The sequence below is a fragment of the Pristiophorus japonicus genome, chromosome 10, assembly GCF_044704955.1.
Source record: "Pristiophorus japonicus isolate sPriJap1 chromosome 10, sPriJap1.hap1, whole genome shotgun sequence".
Lineage (NCBI taxonomy): Eukaryota > Metazoa > Chordata > Chondrichthyes > Pristiophoridae > Pristiophorus > Pristiophorus japonicus.
This window is the reverse complement of record NC_091986.1, coordinates 137525111-137542415: the sequence shown is the minus strand read 5'-3', so window position 1 is coordinate 137542415 and position 17305 is coordinate 137525111. Positions and strand designations below refer to the sequence as shown.

Genomic DNA, 17305 nt, shown 5'->3' with positions numbered 1-17305 from the left:
TCGGTGTTCGAATTATGCCCCGCCTGGGGTATCCTCTGTTTCTTCTACCTTTCCTCCACTTGGGGTCTTCTCTATTCTGCTGAATTTCTGCCCTGCCTGGGGTATCCTCTATGTTGTTGAATGGTGTCCAATTCTGTCGAGTTGTTCCTCTTTCAGTTCAAGTATCGGTTTTCCTTGTGGCCCGATGGCCTTCGCAAAACCTCCTCAGGTAATGTCCATCATTGTCCCATCGATCTTTCCTCCTTAAGTTCAGGGGTTATAATAAACCCGTTTATATCTGTCTCGTCAAGCGGAGTAAAGCAGAAGTCAATATCCATCTTCATTTCCTCATGGAACAGCGATAATTTAGTAGTCCTGTGTTAGGGGGGTGATACTCAAGGTGCACCCGTCCACTGGTTATATCCACAGTCATCTTTGATCATTCGTAGTGGATCTCGACATAAAGCAACTTGGTTATTTTTAGAACAATCATCTATGCTGAGACTCTTAATACTGTTGTTCTCTTCAGTTACATTTCTGGTATGTCATGGTATCGCATGCGAATTTGATTTCTTATTTCTCCTACATTGTTTTGTATAGAGGATCTCCGTTTGTCACATCATGCTGTGGTATAGATAATACAAAACCTATTATTTTTAAATGTCTGGCTACACATCTTGCCTTTGGGACCCAAGCATGACTGTTTCTCTGCACCTCGCAGGCATGAGTCATGTTTTTGTCCAAGGTCCAGTTGGTAAATACATCAAGTGTTATCCAATCCGGCATCTTTCCATTCTGAAACTGCTCTAGGTTATGTTGTATTCCATTGAGCCACCATGCTCCATATCCTGTACATGCTAGTTCTGTCTGTATGGTTTTACTTAAGTTCCGTTCTGCTCTATTCATTTATAGTTCTGGCGTGGTCTCGCAATGTGTGGGCCACTTGTAATAATTCCCTTCCTGCGCCATTACCCAGTTGTGCCTGTAATCCTCATTATCCTCATCCCTTTCCAGCAATCCCTGTAAGGTTCATGTTAGAGCGTTGACTCAATCATCTATCGTGTGTAGGTCTATAGTGTTTATCGTCGCAACTCTCGGCGTGTATCCCGCGCCTACCATTTCCAGTATCCCTCTTTTTTCTCGATTTCATTGATTGACATTCTTGCCACATTAAACTTCATGGTTCTTGATTCAGGGCCTTCTGTTCCTTAGTGTCGTTCTCCAAGTCCTTGATTTGCTATCTCTAGCCTGTTTCTTTAAATCATGTAACTGCTTTCAGAGTTCCATTACAAATTTCCGTATCCTGTCTTTTTTTTAGTTCAAAGTGTGTCAATCCTGTCGTCCGACTAGGGGTTGCCTTGAGCTTCATTAGTACTCGGAGTATCCTGTCTACCCATCCCTTTCTAGTCTCTTTGATATGGGATATTTTTGCCTAATCCCTAGTAAAGCGCAGGCCTGTTTCATCACCTTTCCTGTGAAGTGGCTACTGTAGTGGCATTATTTCGTCTGCTAGGACCCTGGCCACAGTTTCTGCTGAACAATTTCTAGTGGCGAAAGCTTCTACCCACTTCGTAAACTGGTCTGTTACTTCTAGGCAGTATGTCTTCCCTTTGTTGCTGGGTAACGGTCCAGTAAAATCCATCTGAAAGTTTTCCCAGGGTCCTTTTGGTCAGGGCTGATGTCCCATTCTGACCTTTACTTTCCCCCCTGGGTTGTATTTTGCGCATATCACGCATCTTCTACAGTGGTCCTCTATATCTCTATCCATTTCCTTCCACCACCAGCATCTGGACATCGAGCTTATCATGTTGGTTCCATGGGGAGGACAAGGACATTGTTTTAACCTTACAACCACAATTTCCTGATCTCGGCATTACTGCAGTAGTTGAATAGCCCTAGTACCTGCCTTACCCCTTTCACGGTTCCTGACCTGGGCATTGATTGAATTGCTTCCTTTCTGTCCTCAGACATCTGTCATGTATCCTAGATGTTACTTCGCTCCTTCCCACCTGCACCTTCCCAGGATTTATTTTTAATCCTGCACTCTGTATAGCTTCTAGCATTGTAGTTGAAGCTCGTACATGTTGTTCTGTGCTGGAGGCAATAAGGATATCATCCACATACTGCAAAAGGGTGCTCCCTTCTCCTACATCTACTGGCTCCAAAATTCCTGACAATACACGATGAAATATGCTCGGGCTATTATGGAATCTCTGTGGCACTCTGGTCCATGTGTATTGTTTTCCCTTTACGGTGAAGGCAAATTTCCCTTGGGCCTCTTTGTCCAAGGGTATGGCCCAAAATCCATTTGCTATATCCAGCACGGTGAATATCTTATGTTCTCGATCCAGGCCATTAAAAATTGTGGCCGGACTTGCCACTATTGGGTGTTCTCGGGGAGTCACCTTATTCAGGGCGGTATAATCGATAGTTAGTCGGTAAGACCTGTCAGGTTTCTTTACTGGCCACACAGGTGAATTAGTGGAGGCTATTACATGTTTCACTACCCCTTGGTTTTCTAATTCCTGCACTGACAGACTGCTGCCTCAGCTTCGGGTCTTAATGGATACTGTCAGTGAGCTTTGTGTTCAGGTCCAGGAATTTTGATGGGTGGTGTCTCTGCTAATCCACAACCTTGCTTGTTTTGTGCCCACAAAGTTGGGTATAATTTCCGTAACCTCTCCTTTTCTGCGGTCAATCCTTATTGAAGTGGCCTTCCTGATTGCAGTTAAAACATGTCAGGGGAGCTGCGCGGGGGTGTGTCTCCTTCTCCTTCGTTTCTGCTGCGACCGCTATTGCCGCTATTTTTGCTATTTTCTCCCTTTGTTCTAACTTTAACTCCTCTACATATTTTGCCCATTCCAAGGTTTCATCGTAATCATCTCCTATCTTAAATCCTAACTTAATTATCTTTTGATGTGCCTCTCCGAGTCCGTCCTTAAACATTTTCAAGAATGCTGCATGATTTTTGTTGGGGTCATCAGCCCCAGAGTGGTCTTTGTATTCAATCCACTTTCATCCCACGTACTCCCCCACCCTTTTGCCTGCCTTTTGAGTCACAGTATTCTACTCCAATCTTTTGTCAGAATTCTGTATTTCTACTATTTTGCTTTAGGGGTTGGTAACTTATTCAATAGAATTTGTCTCTCCTGTGGACTGAGGGGTAACTCCTGTATGGTAATCTGGGCTGCTCTACGTCTGCTGGAGGCAATGGTGGTAGTGCGTATCGGTGCTGCTGATAAGTAGCCATTATCATGTGCCGAGGGCCACTCTACTCTGCACTTGTTATCCCAGTCTGGTTTACTGTTAGGTTGGGTTTGTAGACTACATTTACCCACTGTGGAGTACATTGGCTCTATTGCCGTATGGCTATGGATGTATACTGCACTATCCATCTGGTCCTGTCTTTTTTTTTCTTCCAGTTTATTTATCTTAGCTTCCAACTCTTGAACTTGTTTTGTTTGAGTATCTATCTATCCTCTGTAGCAGGCGAGTATTATTACATAGGCTTTCTTCATTTTATTTTTATCCAACTATTTCCTCTGTCAGGTGAATAATCTTTATTTTATTAAGAAATCCAAATTAATAATGTCCAGTATAAAACAGCTGTCAATGGAAAGGGTTAACTCCTTTACAAGTTTGTAAGAAGGCCTGACGTCATTACATGGCTTTGAGTAATCATCTGAAAATTTTTTCCCAAGTCTTTGTGCTTTCAAAACTTGCTGAGAAATTAGGAATTCGTTAAAACAGCAGAAATCATTAATAAAGTTGTCATAATAAAACCTTCCCATCAGGAAAGACAGCATTTTAGATTAAACTCCAATTTTTCTAAACTTCCAATTCAAATACTTGCCAAAGATTTTTATTAATTGATTTAAAACAAGACCACACATTTTTACTAGCTATTTTGTTTACTGAAATCAATTTTCACAAAAGCTATATATATTCCAGCATTTTGTTTTTACAGTCCCGTTCACTGAGCAAATCTTGTGTTTTATTTCTCTCGCCACAAAATCTAAACTTCCGTGCCGGTTCCATCTTTAAGAATTTTCTAATTCCCAGTTTTTTCTTTCTGTGCTGAGTTCGCATAGCTTAGATCTTTTCCCCCTTTTGAATCCGAACTTAATCATTTTTTGATGACCTTTCTCCAGTCCATAGTTAAACATATTTGTTTCTCTTTCCCGGCACAAAACTTCTGTGTCGGGTTTAATTCGTAAGTTTTTATATTTAAACCAATATCTTTCTCACAGCCAATTTAAATCTCCTTTCTTCAAATTAGGTTTTGTATTTTGATGATCTTCCTCCAGTCCATTTTCCTAAACATCTTTGTTTCTCTTTCTAGCATTCAAAGTCGCATTTTACGCAGAGGGCTTATGTCTCCGTGAATTTGTTAATTTAAACTACATAAGACGATCGCAAACACTTTTTTTCCCCCAATTAGACGTTCAATTTTTCTTTTCTTTTTTTAATTTTCCATTTTTCTCAGCTAGCATATATATCTGGGATCTTTGCAGGCCCCATTCCCCATTTTACTTCACTGGCCATTTTTCCTCTAACGATCGCTGGGGTCCTCTTCCCCTTTTTAGGTTGCATTCCTTCTTGTTTGCGCTGCATACGATCAATACCGGCTTTTCCGTGTTATTACTGTGTCATGCTTCGGGACAAACATCTTATTTCACCTTGGGTTTCATCCTTCCGTGGTTCACTATAACTCAGTTATACAGATTACCCTCTCTTCATTCCTCATACAGATTACCTCCTATCCCCTCAATGCTACAGCTCTAACTTGTAGGTGGTAAAAAGAATTTTTCTCAACACAGTTGCTGCCACATCCTGGGGTTGGAGGGTTTGTATCCTGTTCGTGATGCAAAATGTTGGGGTAAAAAGGAGGCTTTTCTCCTTCAAGGTGGACTAACTGATATAGTTAATCGACACCTGCCCATCTTCCACTGTATAACGACCACGGAAGTAAACAAACGAAATCCCACGGAAGTAAACAAACGAAAAATTGCTGTTCCTCCAAGTCTAGCCACTTGTGCATCCCAGATTTCCTTCGCCAAACACTGGCGGTCGTACCTTCAGGTATCTAGGTCTTAACCTCTGGAATTCCCTCCATAACCGCTCCACATCTCAACCTCTCGCTCCTTAAAATGTACCTCTTTGACCACCTGTCCCAATATGTCCTTGTGTAGCTTGGTGTCAAATTTTGATGGATAACACTCCCGTAAAGTGCCTTGGGATATTTTACTATGTTAAAGGCACTATATAAATGCAAGTTGTTGGTGTTGTTGAATTTTGATCATTCTGGCAAATAACCCTTGATTTGCCTTTTTGTTTTGCTCCAGCTGGTAATAAAAGAATTAATGAAAAAAATAGTATTTTTACCTTTATTGAATATTGATGTTTCCATTAGGTGAAATTAAACATCTTACATCATATATAACACTAATGCATTATCTTTAAATCATGAAGCCAGAAATGTAATTACTTATAAATTGTTGGTTATACATTACACTAGTGAATCAAAGTGTTATACAAATTAATATTTTTTTTAATCAAAAGAGTAGACATGTTTGAATGTTTAAGATGCAACATTAAATTAAAAACATGGCGTCACACCCAGCTTTTATTGTACTTGTGTTCTTGGAAAAATTGATAACCAGAAAGGAGTCTGAAGCCACATTCAGTGTCTATTCTTCAGGATCAGGAACCTCGTAACCCAGTTTGCTAGCTGATGGAAAGTGAGCCCAGAAAATTCTACCTATTTCATTCATCTTTTAGTACCCTGCCAGACGACAGAGATTTTTAATCCAGGCAAAGAAATCAGAAGTCAAGTCACTCCAGTAAGGCAGTGAACGCTTTTCTTGGGCCTCAACCATAAATAAACCAGAATTACATTAATACATGCAGCAGTTCAACAAATGCAAGATTCAATCGGTTACATGTCTACTGTGAAAAAAAGAGAATTACTTACCTTAACGGGGAAGATGACTCAACCGTGGCTAACAAGGAAAATTAGGGAGTGTTAAATCCAAGGAAGAAGTATATAACTTGGCCAGAAAAAGCAGCAAACCTGAGGAATGGGAGATATTTAGAATTCAGCAGAGGAGGACAAAGGGTTTAATTAGGAGGGGGAAAATAGAGTACGAGAGTAAACTTGCAGGGAACATAAAAACTGATTGCAAAAGCTTCTATAGATATGTGAAGAGAAAAAGATTAGTGAAGACTAATGTAGGTCCCTTGCAGTCAGAATCTGGTGAATTCATAATGTGGAAAAAGGAAATGGCAGACCAATTGAACAAATCCTTAGTGAAGACAGAACCAAAGTAAGACACAAATAACCTTCCGGAAATACTAGGGGACCGAGGGTCTAGAGAGAAGAAGGAACTGAAGGAAATCCTTATTAGTCAGGAAATTGTGTTAGGGAAATTGATGGGATTGAAGGCTGATAAATCCTCAGAGCCTGATAGTCTGCATCCCAGAGTACTTAAGGAAGTGGTCCTAGAAATAGCAGATGCATTGGTGGTCATTTTCCAACATTCTATAAATTTTGGATCAGTTCCTATGGATTGGAGGGTAGCTAATGTAAACCCACTTTTTTTTAAAAAGGAGAGAGAGAGAAAACAGGGAATTATAGACCGGTTTGCCTGACATCAGTAGTGGGGAAAATGTTCAGATCAATTATTAAAGATGAAATAGCAGCGCTTTTGGAAAGCAGTGACAGGATTGGTCCAAGTCAGCATGGATTTATGAAAGGAAAATCATGCTCGACAAATATTCTAGAATTTTTTGAGGATGTAACTAGTAGAGTGGACAAGGGGGAACCAGTGGATGTGGTGTATTTGGACTTTCAAAAGGCTTTTGACAAGGTCCCACACAAGAGATTAGTGTACAAAATTAAAGCACATGGTATTGGGGGTAATGTATTGATGTGGATAGAGAACTGGCAGACAGGAAGCAAAGAGTAGGAATAAACGGGTCCTTTTCAGAATGGCAGGCAGTGACTAGTGGGGTACCGCAAGGTTCAGTGCAGGGACCCCAGCTATTTACAATATACATTAATGATTTAGACAAAGGAATTGAATGTAATATCTCCAAGTTTGCAGATGACACTAAGCTGGGTGGCAGTGTTAGCTGTGAGGAGGATGCTAAGAGGCTGCAGGGTTGAACAGGTTAGGTGAGTGGGTAAATGCATTGCAGATGCAGTATAATGTAGATAAATGTGAGGTTATCCACTTTGGTGACAAAAACAGGAAGGCAGATTATTATCTGAATGGTGACAGATGAGTAAAAGGGGAGGTGCAACGAAACCTGGGTGTCATGGTACATCAGTCATTGAAAGTTGGCATACAGGTACAGCAGGCAGTGAAGGCGGCAAATGGCATGTTAGCCTTCACAGCGAGAGGATTTGAGTATAGGAGCAGGGAGGTCTTACTACAGTTGTACAGGGCCTTGGTGAGGCCACACCTTGAATATTGGGTACAGTTTTGGTATCCTAATCTGAGGAAGGACATTCTTGCTATTGAGGGAGTGCAGCAAAGGTTCACCAGATTGATTCCCGGGATGACAGGACTGACATATGAAGAAAGATTGGATCGACTAGGCTTATATTCAATGGAATTTAGAAGAATGAGGGGGGATCTCATAGAAACATATGAAATTCTGATGGGATTGGACAGGTTAGATGCAGGAAGAATGTTCCCGATGTTGGGTACGTCCAGAATCGGGGTCACAGACTAAGGATAAGGGGTAAGCCATTTAGGAACGAGATGAGAAACTTCTTCACTCAGAGAATTGTGAGTATGTGGAATTCTCTACCACAGAAAGTTGTTGAAGCCAGTTCGTTAGATATATTAAAAAGGATTTAGGTGGATGTGGCCCTTACGGCTAAAGGGATCAAGGGGTATGGAGAGAAAGCAGGAACGGGGTACTGAGGTGAATGATCAGCCATGATTTTATTGAATGGTGGTGCAGGCTCGAAGGGCCGAATGGCCTACTCCTGCACCTATTTTCTATGTTTCTATGTATCTGATCTTGTATGTTAATGTAACGGGCCTGCTGCATGATCTTGCTGTTGGGGGAGTGGGGGGGGGGGGGGGGGAATGGATGTATGTAGTCATGGACACACATGGTTCACACCCATAACCCACTGGAATCTCCACTGCATCATCAAACCATCCAAACTGGTAACCACTACCCAACGTTGTGGCAAAAGGACTTGGGGGTTAATGGAGAGGGCCAAGCCAAAGCACAGCCAAGGTGCAAGGGCTATTGGCTATTGACTTAAGTCTGGGGAGAGCTAAGCTAGAGCACATAGTGCAAAGGTAATCGGCACAAAGGACTTGGGGGAGAGTGATGTTATATATGCAAACTATAGTTATACTCTCGGACGCCTGTGTCTGTGCACACACAAAGGCTGAACTCCAGGACATAGTCAACGTATTTACTGAGGCATATGAAAGCATGGGCCTTACGCTAAACATCAATAAGACAAAGGTCCTCCACCAGCCTGTCCTCGCCACACAGCACTGCCCCCCAGACATCACGATCCACGGCGCGGCCCTGGACAACGTGGACTACTTCCCTTATCTCGAGAGCCTCCTATCAACAAGAGCAGACATTGACGACGAGATCCAACATTTCCTCAGGCAGCCGAAGGCTGCACTGGTGCACTGGAGGCAAAGTGTGTTTGAAGATGAGGCCCTCAAAACTGTCACCATGTTCATGGTCTACAGAGCCATAGAAATACTCACCCTCCTGTATGACTCAGAGACATGGACCATATACAGTAGACACCTCAAGTCGCTGGAGAAATACCACCAATGATGTCTCTGCAAGATCCTACAAATCCCCTGGGAGGACAGATGCACCAACATTAGCCTCCTCGTCCAGGCCAACATCCCCAGCATTGAAGCACTGACCACACTTGATCAGCTCCGTTGGACAGACCACATAGTTCGTATACCAGATATGAGGCTCCCAAAGCAAGCGCTCTACTCAGAACTCGTCCACGGCAAACGAGCCAAAGGTGGGCAGAGGAAACGTTACAAGGACACCCTCAAAGCCTCCCTGATACCTGGGAGTCCTTGGCCAAAGACTGCCCTAAGTGGAGGAAGTGCATCTGGGAGGACGCCGAGTTCCTCGAGTATCGTCGCCGAGAGCATGCAGAAATCAAACACAGGCAGCAGAAAGAGCATGCGGCAAACCAGTCTCCCCGCCTACCCTTCCCTTCAACCACTGTCTTTCCCACCTGTGACAGAGACTGTGGTTCTCGTATTGGACTGTACAGCCACCTAAGAAATCATGCTAAGAGTGGAAGCAAGTCTTCCTCGATTCCGAGGGACTGCCAATGATGATGATGCATTAAATGGAGACTTGTCACCCGATGTACTATCAATAAAGTTTACACTGTGTATATACTATGCTGGCACCACTAGAGGGTGCAACTGGTGGAGACCGGGTTTTCCTGCCCCTGTGGCAGAGGCTATCCACCAGAGGACACTGCAGTGGGAGACCTGAGGGTCACCAGCATAGGTGTGCAGGGCCCAGTATAAAAGGCTGTCCACCATGCTTGTGCCTCACTCTGGAGTTACAAATAAAGGACCAAGGTCACTATAGTTTGAGTACAACACATTGCCTTGTGGAGTCATTCATAAGTACATTACAGACATAACATTCTCGATCAGGCCAACATCCCTAGCATCGAAGCACTGACCACACTCGACCAGCTCCATTGGACGGGCCACATTGTTCGCATGCCTGACACAAGATTCCCAGAGCAAGCTCTCTACTCGGAGCTCCTGCAGAGCAAGTGAGCCCCAAATGGGCAGATGAAACGTTTCAAGGACACCCTCAAAGCCTCCTTGATAAAATGCAACATCCCTACTGACACCTGGGAGTCCCTGGCCAGAGATCGCCCTAAGTGGAGGAAGAGCATCCGGGAGGGTGCTGAGCACCTCGAGTCTCGTCGCTGAGAGCATGCAGAAAGAAAGCACAGGCAGCGGAAGGAGCGTGCGGCAAACCAGACTCCCCACCCACCCTTTCCTTCAACAACTCTCTGTCCCACTCGTTACAGAGACTGTAATTCCCGTATTGGGCTGTTCAATCACCGAAGAACTCACTTTTAGAGTGGAAGCAAGTCTACCTTGATTTCGAGGGACTGCCTATGATGATGATGGAGACACATAAAGTAAACCTCTCTATAAAAATATGTGCCTTTTACCACATACATTGATAGTTCATTTTTGACAAAACAGATTGATAGGGTGATGTGTGTGTGTGTTTGGAATTACTATGGTAATCAATTTCCCTTTATTTTTAAGTGTCAGCCGTGGTTCAGTTGGTAACACACTTGCCTCGGAATCAGAAGGTTGTGGGTTCAAATACGACTCCAGAGATTTGAACACAAAAATCTAGGCTGACACTCCAGAGCAGTGAGGGAGTGCTACACTGTCAGAGGTGCCATCTTTCGGATGAGACGTTAAACTGAGGCCCCGTCCGTTCAATCAGGTGGATGTAAAAGATCCCATAGCAGTATTTCAAAGAAGAGCCGGGGAGTTATCCCCAGTGTCCTGACCAATATTTAGCTCTCAATCAACATCGCAAAACCAGATTATTTAGTTATTATCAACACTGCTGTTTGCGGGACCTTGCTGAGCGCAAATTGGCTGTTGCATTTCCTACATTGGTTGTAAAGTGGTTTGGGATGTCCTGAGGTCATGAAAGGCACTATTTAAATGCAAGTCTTTTTTTTTTTAAGATTGGTCCCAACAAAGCAACACTTTTGAGGTCAACAACATGACTGGCTAAGCATCTCTAACTAGTAGCCAAATAAATATGATCCAAGATGAGAAGACAGTAGCATTAGAAAAAAACACAATTGGGAAATAATTTAAATCAAGCGTATCAAATAGAGAATATAATGGATGACTGGGAGGGATTACAACAAAATAATTTTACCAAGTCGTTCAATGACTTCGTCTAATTATCTGAATTCTGGCATCTAAATCATCTCGTCATTCTTTACTTTATATCATATATATGTAGAGATAAATATTATTCTAGATGATAAAAAAATTATTTGAAGCAATTGGTGCGTACTGCTGTTTGCGCCAGTATTTAAAAAAAAACATCGACAGGTGGATCACAGCCAACATCAATGAATCAAGTGCTCCATTTGGTTGGTATGTCATGATAATGTCCTGATTAAAGAATTAAATCTTTGGAACATTGCAGGAATTTAAACTATGGTTTTCTTTACATAAAATGAACCAGTACAATTTGACTTAAAAATGATTTCCCTCTAACTCTAATACTGTCTTGTTATATTTACGAGATTATCCCATGTCGAGGTACACTTAGCTGTAGATTAAAAAAAACATTTCAAATTGTCAAAGCTTACCATCTTGTTCCTCTTTATGGCCAGCAGCTTCTGATGAGAAATTTATAAAGTCCCTGATGAAGTGTAACTTTGGTACTCATTGTGATCACTAGCAATCTTATACATGTTGTGAAGTAGAATTTTTTTTTTAAATACGAGAAACATAGAACTCATAGGTCACAACAGATATTTCTATTAAAGGGACAATGTCATTGCTGTAAAGTTTTTTCCTCATTGCTTAGAAATATGCAGTTCGCACCATGAGAGTATAACTTAAATCAAAAAGCACTACATATTACTTGTTCAAAGTTAACTTTTTACTCTATGATACAATTCCAAAACAGCAGTATTCAGCCATTTTATTTTAACTGGAAAACAACATGTACAGCACTGGGTCAAATAAGAAAATCTTCAGTTATACCACACTCATCATCATCATAGGCAGTCCCTCGGAATTGAGGAAGACTTGCTTCCACTTAAAGTGTACAGTCCAATGCAGGAATCACAGTCTCTGCCACAGATGGGGCAGACAGTGGCTGAAAGAAAGGGTGGGTGGGGAGTCTGGTTTGCCCCACGCTCCTTCCACTGACTGCACTTGTTTTCTGCATGCTCTAGGCGACAAGACTCGAGGTACTCAGCGCCCTCCCGGATGCTCTTCCTCCACTTTGGGTGGTCTTGGGCCAGGGATTCCCAGGTGCCAATGGGGATGTTACACTTTATCAAGGAGGCTTTGAGGGTGTCCTTGAAATGTTTCCTCGGCCCACCTGGGGCTCGCTTGCCATGTCGGAGCTCAGAGTAGCGCACTTGCTTAGGGAGTCTCGTGTCGGGCATGTGGGCGATGTGACCTGCCCAATGGAGCTGGTTGAGTGTGGTCAATGCTGAGGATGTTGGCCTGAGTGAGAACACTGACGTTGGTGCGTCTATCCTCAGGCCTGCTCAAGGAACAAGGTGGTAGTTACACCTTCTTCTGGAAAGGCAAACTAGAAGAACGCCGTGTCCATGGAGTTGGCTTCGCCATCAAGAATCTTCGCCATCTCAGAGACTCCCCCCTGCAGGATAAACGAACGTCTCATGACGCTCCAGCTCACCCTAGCCCGGAACCAGTGTGCCACAGCCATCAGCGCGTACGCCCCAATACTCGACGCAACTGATGAAACCAAAGAGGAATTCTACTCCAGCCTTGACCAATCCCTGTCCCGAGTCCCTACGGATGACAAGCTGATGCTCCTTGGTGACTTCAACGCCAGAGTCGTTAAGGACCACACTACACAGACCAGAGCTACACTGCAGCCCATTAGCTAAGAATTCTGAATGTATGTTTATATGCATGTGCGGAACTCCGCTTTGCCACAACATTTAAATGTTTTGAAGTAGGCAGGAGCTCAGTTTTACCATAAAATTAAGTAGTATACACTAAGTTTATAAAGTGCCCAAAAAGTCTAATAGATTGACTGAGCACCTTTAAAAAACACCTTGATACTATATTGGAAGTGAACTCCACAATGTGCCAGGCCCAAGCAGTGCAACAGTGCATCCCCACCCTGCCATTTGGCTTTAGTTCTGAAGTTAGATCAAGACCGGATTCTGGAGTTATGATGCTATTTCTGATTAGGTGCACACCCAAAGCCATATTTGCATCAACATGAAAGTGGTTAGAAACTGTAGCTGATAAGATTGCAGGCTATAACATACATTAAAATTAATACCCAGATCAAAAGTATATATGATATAGAACAAAAATACGTGCAAGCTTATTTAGACTCGGAAAGCTGGTGATAGTTCCATCTTCAAGAAGCGCAATTTCAGTTGACTTTAGTGCCAGGACCAGCTGGTGGCCCTACTCTCCTTTATCTGGAGCAGGAAGATTAGTTTGTTTCTGCGAACCTGGGCCTGGGATGAGTTGTAGTGACTGCCAGTCCTTGTCTATTGATTGAATCCGCATGTGTGTCGATATTCATTGTTTAAAATATAGGCGGGCCGAAACTGCCCTTTTTTTTTTAAAAAAAGATCCGTTTGGGCGGGAAGGCCTTTTCTGACTGGGGGCGGTAGAAGCAGGTTTCCACCACGCCCAGTGTTTCTGCCCGGCCTGGCACTCCAACCCATTGTCAGCTGCATGCTGACCCCTTACTGACTGGTGGCGATCCCTTTTACACCCGGCGGGAGTGCAGCCACCGCGGGTTGGTTCGAACCCCTGACAGCTTTGCACGGTGGGAAACTGCCAGTGGCTGGGTGGCACGTCCACCCTTAAAAGGGAGGGTGCGTTGCCGTGGCCGCCATTTTGTTTTAATTGTTGGCCGACATCGCAGTCAGCCTGACAAGGGCGGCCGCTGGATTGGCCGGGCCACTAACAGGCAGCCCTTCAGCCCCTCTAGGGTGTCGGGTCACTGGCCCAGCCAAAGCCCTCCCTGGTGGACCAGTGAGCACAAAAGGAGGTCTCCCAGCGAACCTCCACTTTAAGTGAAGGGGAGGGACGTTGCCACGCTTCACCGTGTCGTGGCACATCCACGTCGCACTGATATGCTCAGTGCGGCGCAAAATGACAGCACCCACTTCCTCCCCGCTCCCGACTCTCTTCCGCCCCCAACACCGCCCCGTTCATTATTGAACACAAAAGGGATGAAGTTCTCGCCAATCTCCACCCCATCTGTCCTGGCAGTAATTTATAATTTAATTTGAATTATCCACCCCAAACGGGGTGGAGGACAATTTCGGCCCTAGGATCTTCTCTAAATGGATACACACAGACAGACAGTTGTTGGGAGTTCTGGAGATAGTAAGCAGATATCTACTTTTTGCTTAATCAATTTTAAACTTTTACAATATAAACTAAAACACATTTAAAATCACTCATTGCAAAGAGAAGATATTGTTTCAATAGGTTACTTTGTCCTGTAATGCAAAATATAGAATGAAGAAGTTACAAACTTGGCTGCCTGTTTTTCAGCTACGTATCCCTTGAAGCTCGGAAAGCAATCAGCCCACAAAGTATCAAAACCTGAACTCGCTTCATGGCTTTGAACGGCTTGGAATTCATTCCAGGAAAATTGTATGTCACTGTGCCACGAAATGACTTGCTTATCCAGGACCTGCAGAGGATTTTCTTTAAAAAAAACAGGTTATTTAAACGTATTGGATTTGTCATTAAAATTGAAAAGGCCAGAGGTAGAAATATTCTGCGTCTACTTGGGTTCCCCTAACTAGGCTGTAAGGATTTCAATTTGTGCTGGTGGATAACATGAGTTTCTGAGTCTGTTTATCCAATCGTCAATCCTGATATATCACAGGACTATGTGATCCATTGGGGATGCAAAATGAATTTCAACAGCAAATTAAAACCTCAAAAACTATTTTATTTCTAAAATTGATTCTCTTTCTTTTAATTATAGTATTAAAACCATGTTTTACAATGATCTGAGCTGTAATCGGTAACCAAACTTATGCATTTTAAAACTTTAATACAAGCAAACATGAAATATGTTTAACTTCAACCCATAATGACCGACGAGCAACAAAATCAGAAAAGAGGCAGCAAAAATTAAGCAAAATACACAATTTAAAAAAGGTCAGTAGATTCACTTTTATGTTGCTGTCAGATCGCATCTCAGCATCTTGCACTGGACTGGCTTTGACAGTTTAGTTAATTTAATCCTTATGGTTGAAAAGGATGATGAAGAATGTAATTCTAGGCATAATAAACTATGATGATTACCCTCACCACAAGCAAAAGGGCTGCTCAAATAGTTCTAATGACAATTAAGTGTGACCACCAATCTTGCGGTCTGGTGGTATTAAAGCAGTGTTGTTCAATAGAAATTGCTGACTCGTTAGACAGATCTGTGGTGACACCTTTTTAACCATATGCATTAATTTTAGTGGAAAATGTCTTACATACTCATACAATACAGGTAAATGTACTGCACATATGTATATTTACCACCATTCAGTAACCAAGGAAGTAAAACACAGCGATCAAAAGGCACTCACTCACACTACTTTTCATCTTACCATTTACCAACAAACGCACGGAAAAATTTCAAGTGCACATGCATACGCTGTGAAAAAGCGTATTGAGATCACATGTTCAACGACTGTGTTTATTATTCATTTTAATTGTCCAGAAATGCAATTATCCACATCTGAATTCCAAATTAACCACAGTATTGGACAAAATGATTTTAAAGCATTTGGTCGAAACTCTTCAGGACAGTTGGTGTTCAGTCCTTCTCTAATCACCAACGACATCCTTTATGACTATGACCATAGTGAAATATTCCTCCTTGTCCTCTTCATAGCAATGGAAAGTCAATCTTACCATTTCCCAATGCATCTCTTCCATATCCAGCTCCACAGGACTGCCCCATCCATGGTTCCATTCTCCTTGTACCTCCACAACATTACCTATTTCTGCCCTGACTTCAGCCCCTTCCCCACAGAAACCTTATATGCGCCTTCATCACCTCCAGACTTGAATATTCCATTGTTCACCTGTTCCACTCAAGTGTAGCCAGAGCATCTCCAGCAATGGCTTCTCTTTCCATTTCTGCACCATCATCTCTGGAGTCCCCCAGGTCAATATTTGGTCCCCTCCTCCTCTTCACCTACATGCTGCCCCATATATCATCTGCAGACATGGGTCAACTTCCACATGTATACAGCCAACTCTACTCTCCTCGACCTCTCCTGACCCCTCCACTGCCTCTGTGCTGTCAAGACTACATGTTTACACACAGTTTTGAAGAAAAAAGTCACCAGCTTTAGTCCCAGCTGCAAACACCATTCCCTTGCCAATGATTCTACCCCCTTCCCAGTCACACACTCAGACTGAACCACTATTTACAACTTTGGCCTCCTGTTTGAGCTTTAGATGGTAAACCCTCTCCATCACATACACTACTTATTTCCATTTCCACAACATTACTTTACCTCTGCCCCTTTGATGCTGAAACCCTTATATGTGCCTTTGTCACATTCACACTTGATGACTTCATTGTCCTCCTTGTTGGCCTTTCATCCTCCATTCTTCATAAATTCCATATTGTCCAGAACTCTGCTGCACATATCCTATCCCACATCAAGTCCCACCCCCTTGTCGACTCCCCATCCCCTCTCCCCCTCCTCAGTCCTTGTCAACTCCCCATCCCCCCCCAATCTCCTCAGTCCTTGTCAACTCCCCCCTCCCCCCAATCTCCTCAGTCCTTGTCAACTCCCCATCCCCCCCCCAATCTCCTCAGTCCTGGTCAACTCCCCCCCCCAATCTCCTCAGTCCTTGTCGACTCCCCATCCCCCCCCCAATCTCCTCAGTCCTTGTCAACTCCCCATCCCCCCCCAATCTCCTCAGTCCTTGTCAACTCCCCCCCCCAATCTCCTCAGTCCTTGTCAACTCCCCATCCCCCCCCAATCTCCTCAGTCCTTGTCGACTCCCCGTCCCTCCTCCCCCTCAGTCCTTGTCAACTCCCCCCCCCCCAATCTCCTCAGTCCTGGTCAACTCCCCCCTCCCCCCAATCTCCTCAGTCCTTGTCGACTCCCCATCCCCCCCCAATCTCCTCAGTCCTTGTCAACTCCCCATCCCCCCCCAATCTCCTCAGTCCTGGTCAACTCCCCGCTCCCCCCAATCTCAGTCCTGGTCAACTCCCCCCTCCCCCCAATCTCCTCAGTCCTTTACGACTCCCCATCCCCCCCAATCTCCTCAGTCCTTGTCAACTCCCCATCCCCCCCCCAATCTCCTCAGTCCTGGTCAACTCCCCCCTCCCCCCAATCTCCTCAGTCCTTTACGACTCCCCATCCCCCCCCAATCTCCTCAGTCCTTGTCAACTCCCATCCCCCCCCAATCTCCTCAGTCCTGGTCAACTCCCCCCTCCCCCCAATCTCCTCAGTCCTTGTCGACTCCCCGTCCCTCCTCCCCCTCAGTCCTTGTCGACATCCCCCATCCACCCCAAATCTCCTCAG

General features: G+C 43.9%; 1 protein-coding gene across 1 annotated transcript in view; it reads right to left on the bottom strand.

Moving 5' to 3' along the window:
- Nucleotides 1-5669: 5669 nt before the first annotated feature.
- The window catches only part of otos2 (otospiralin 2), a 20852-nt gene continuing 9216 nt past the window's right edge, over nucleotides 5670-17305 (bottom strand). The window contains 1 exon segment of the mRNA XM_070891306.1: nucleotides 5670-5849. Coding sequence (XP_070747407.1) covers nucleotides 5670-5849 — 180 coding nt within the window.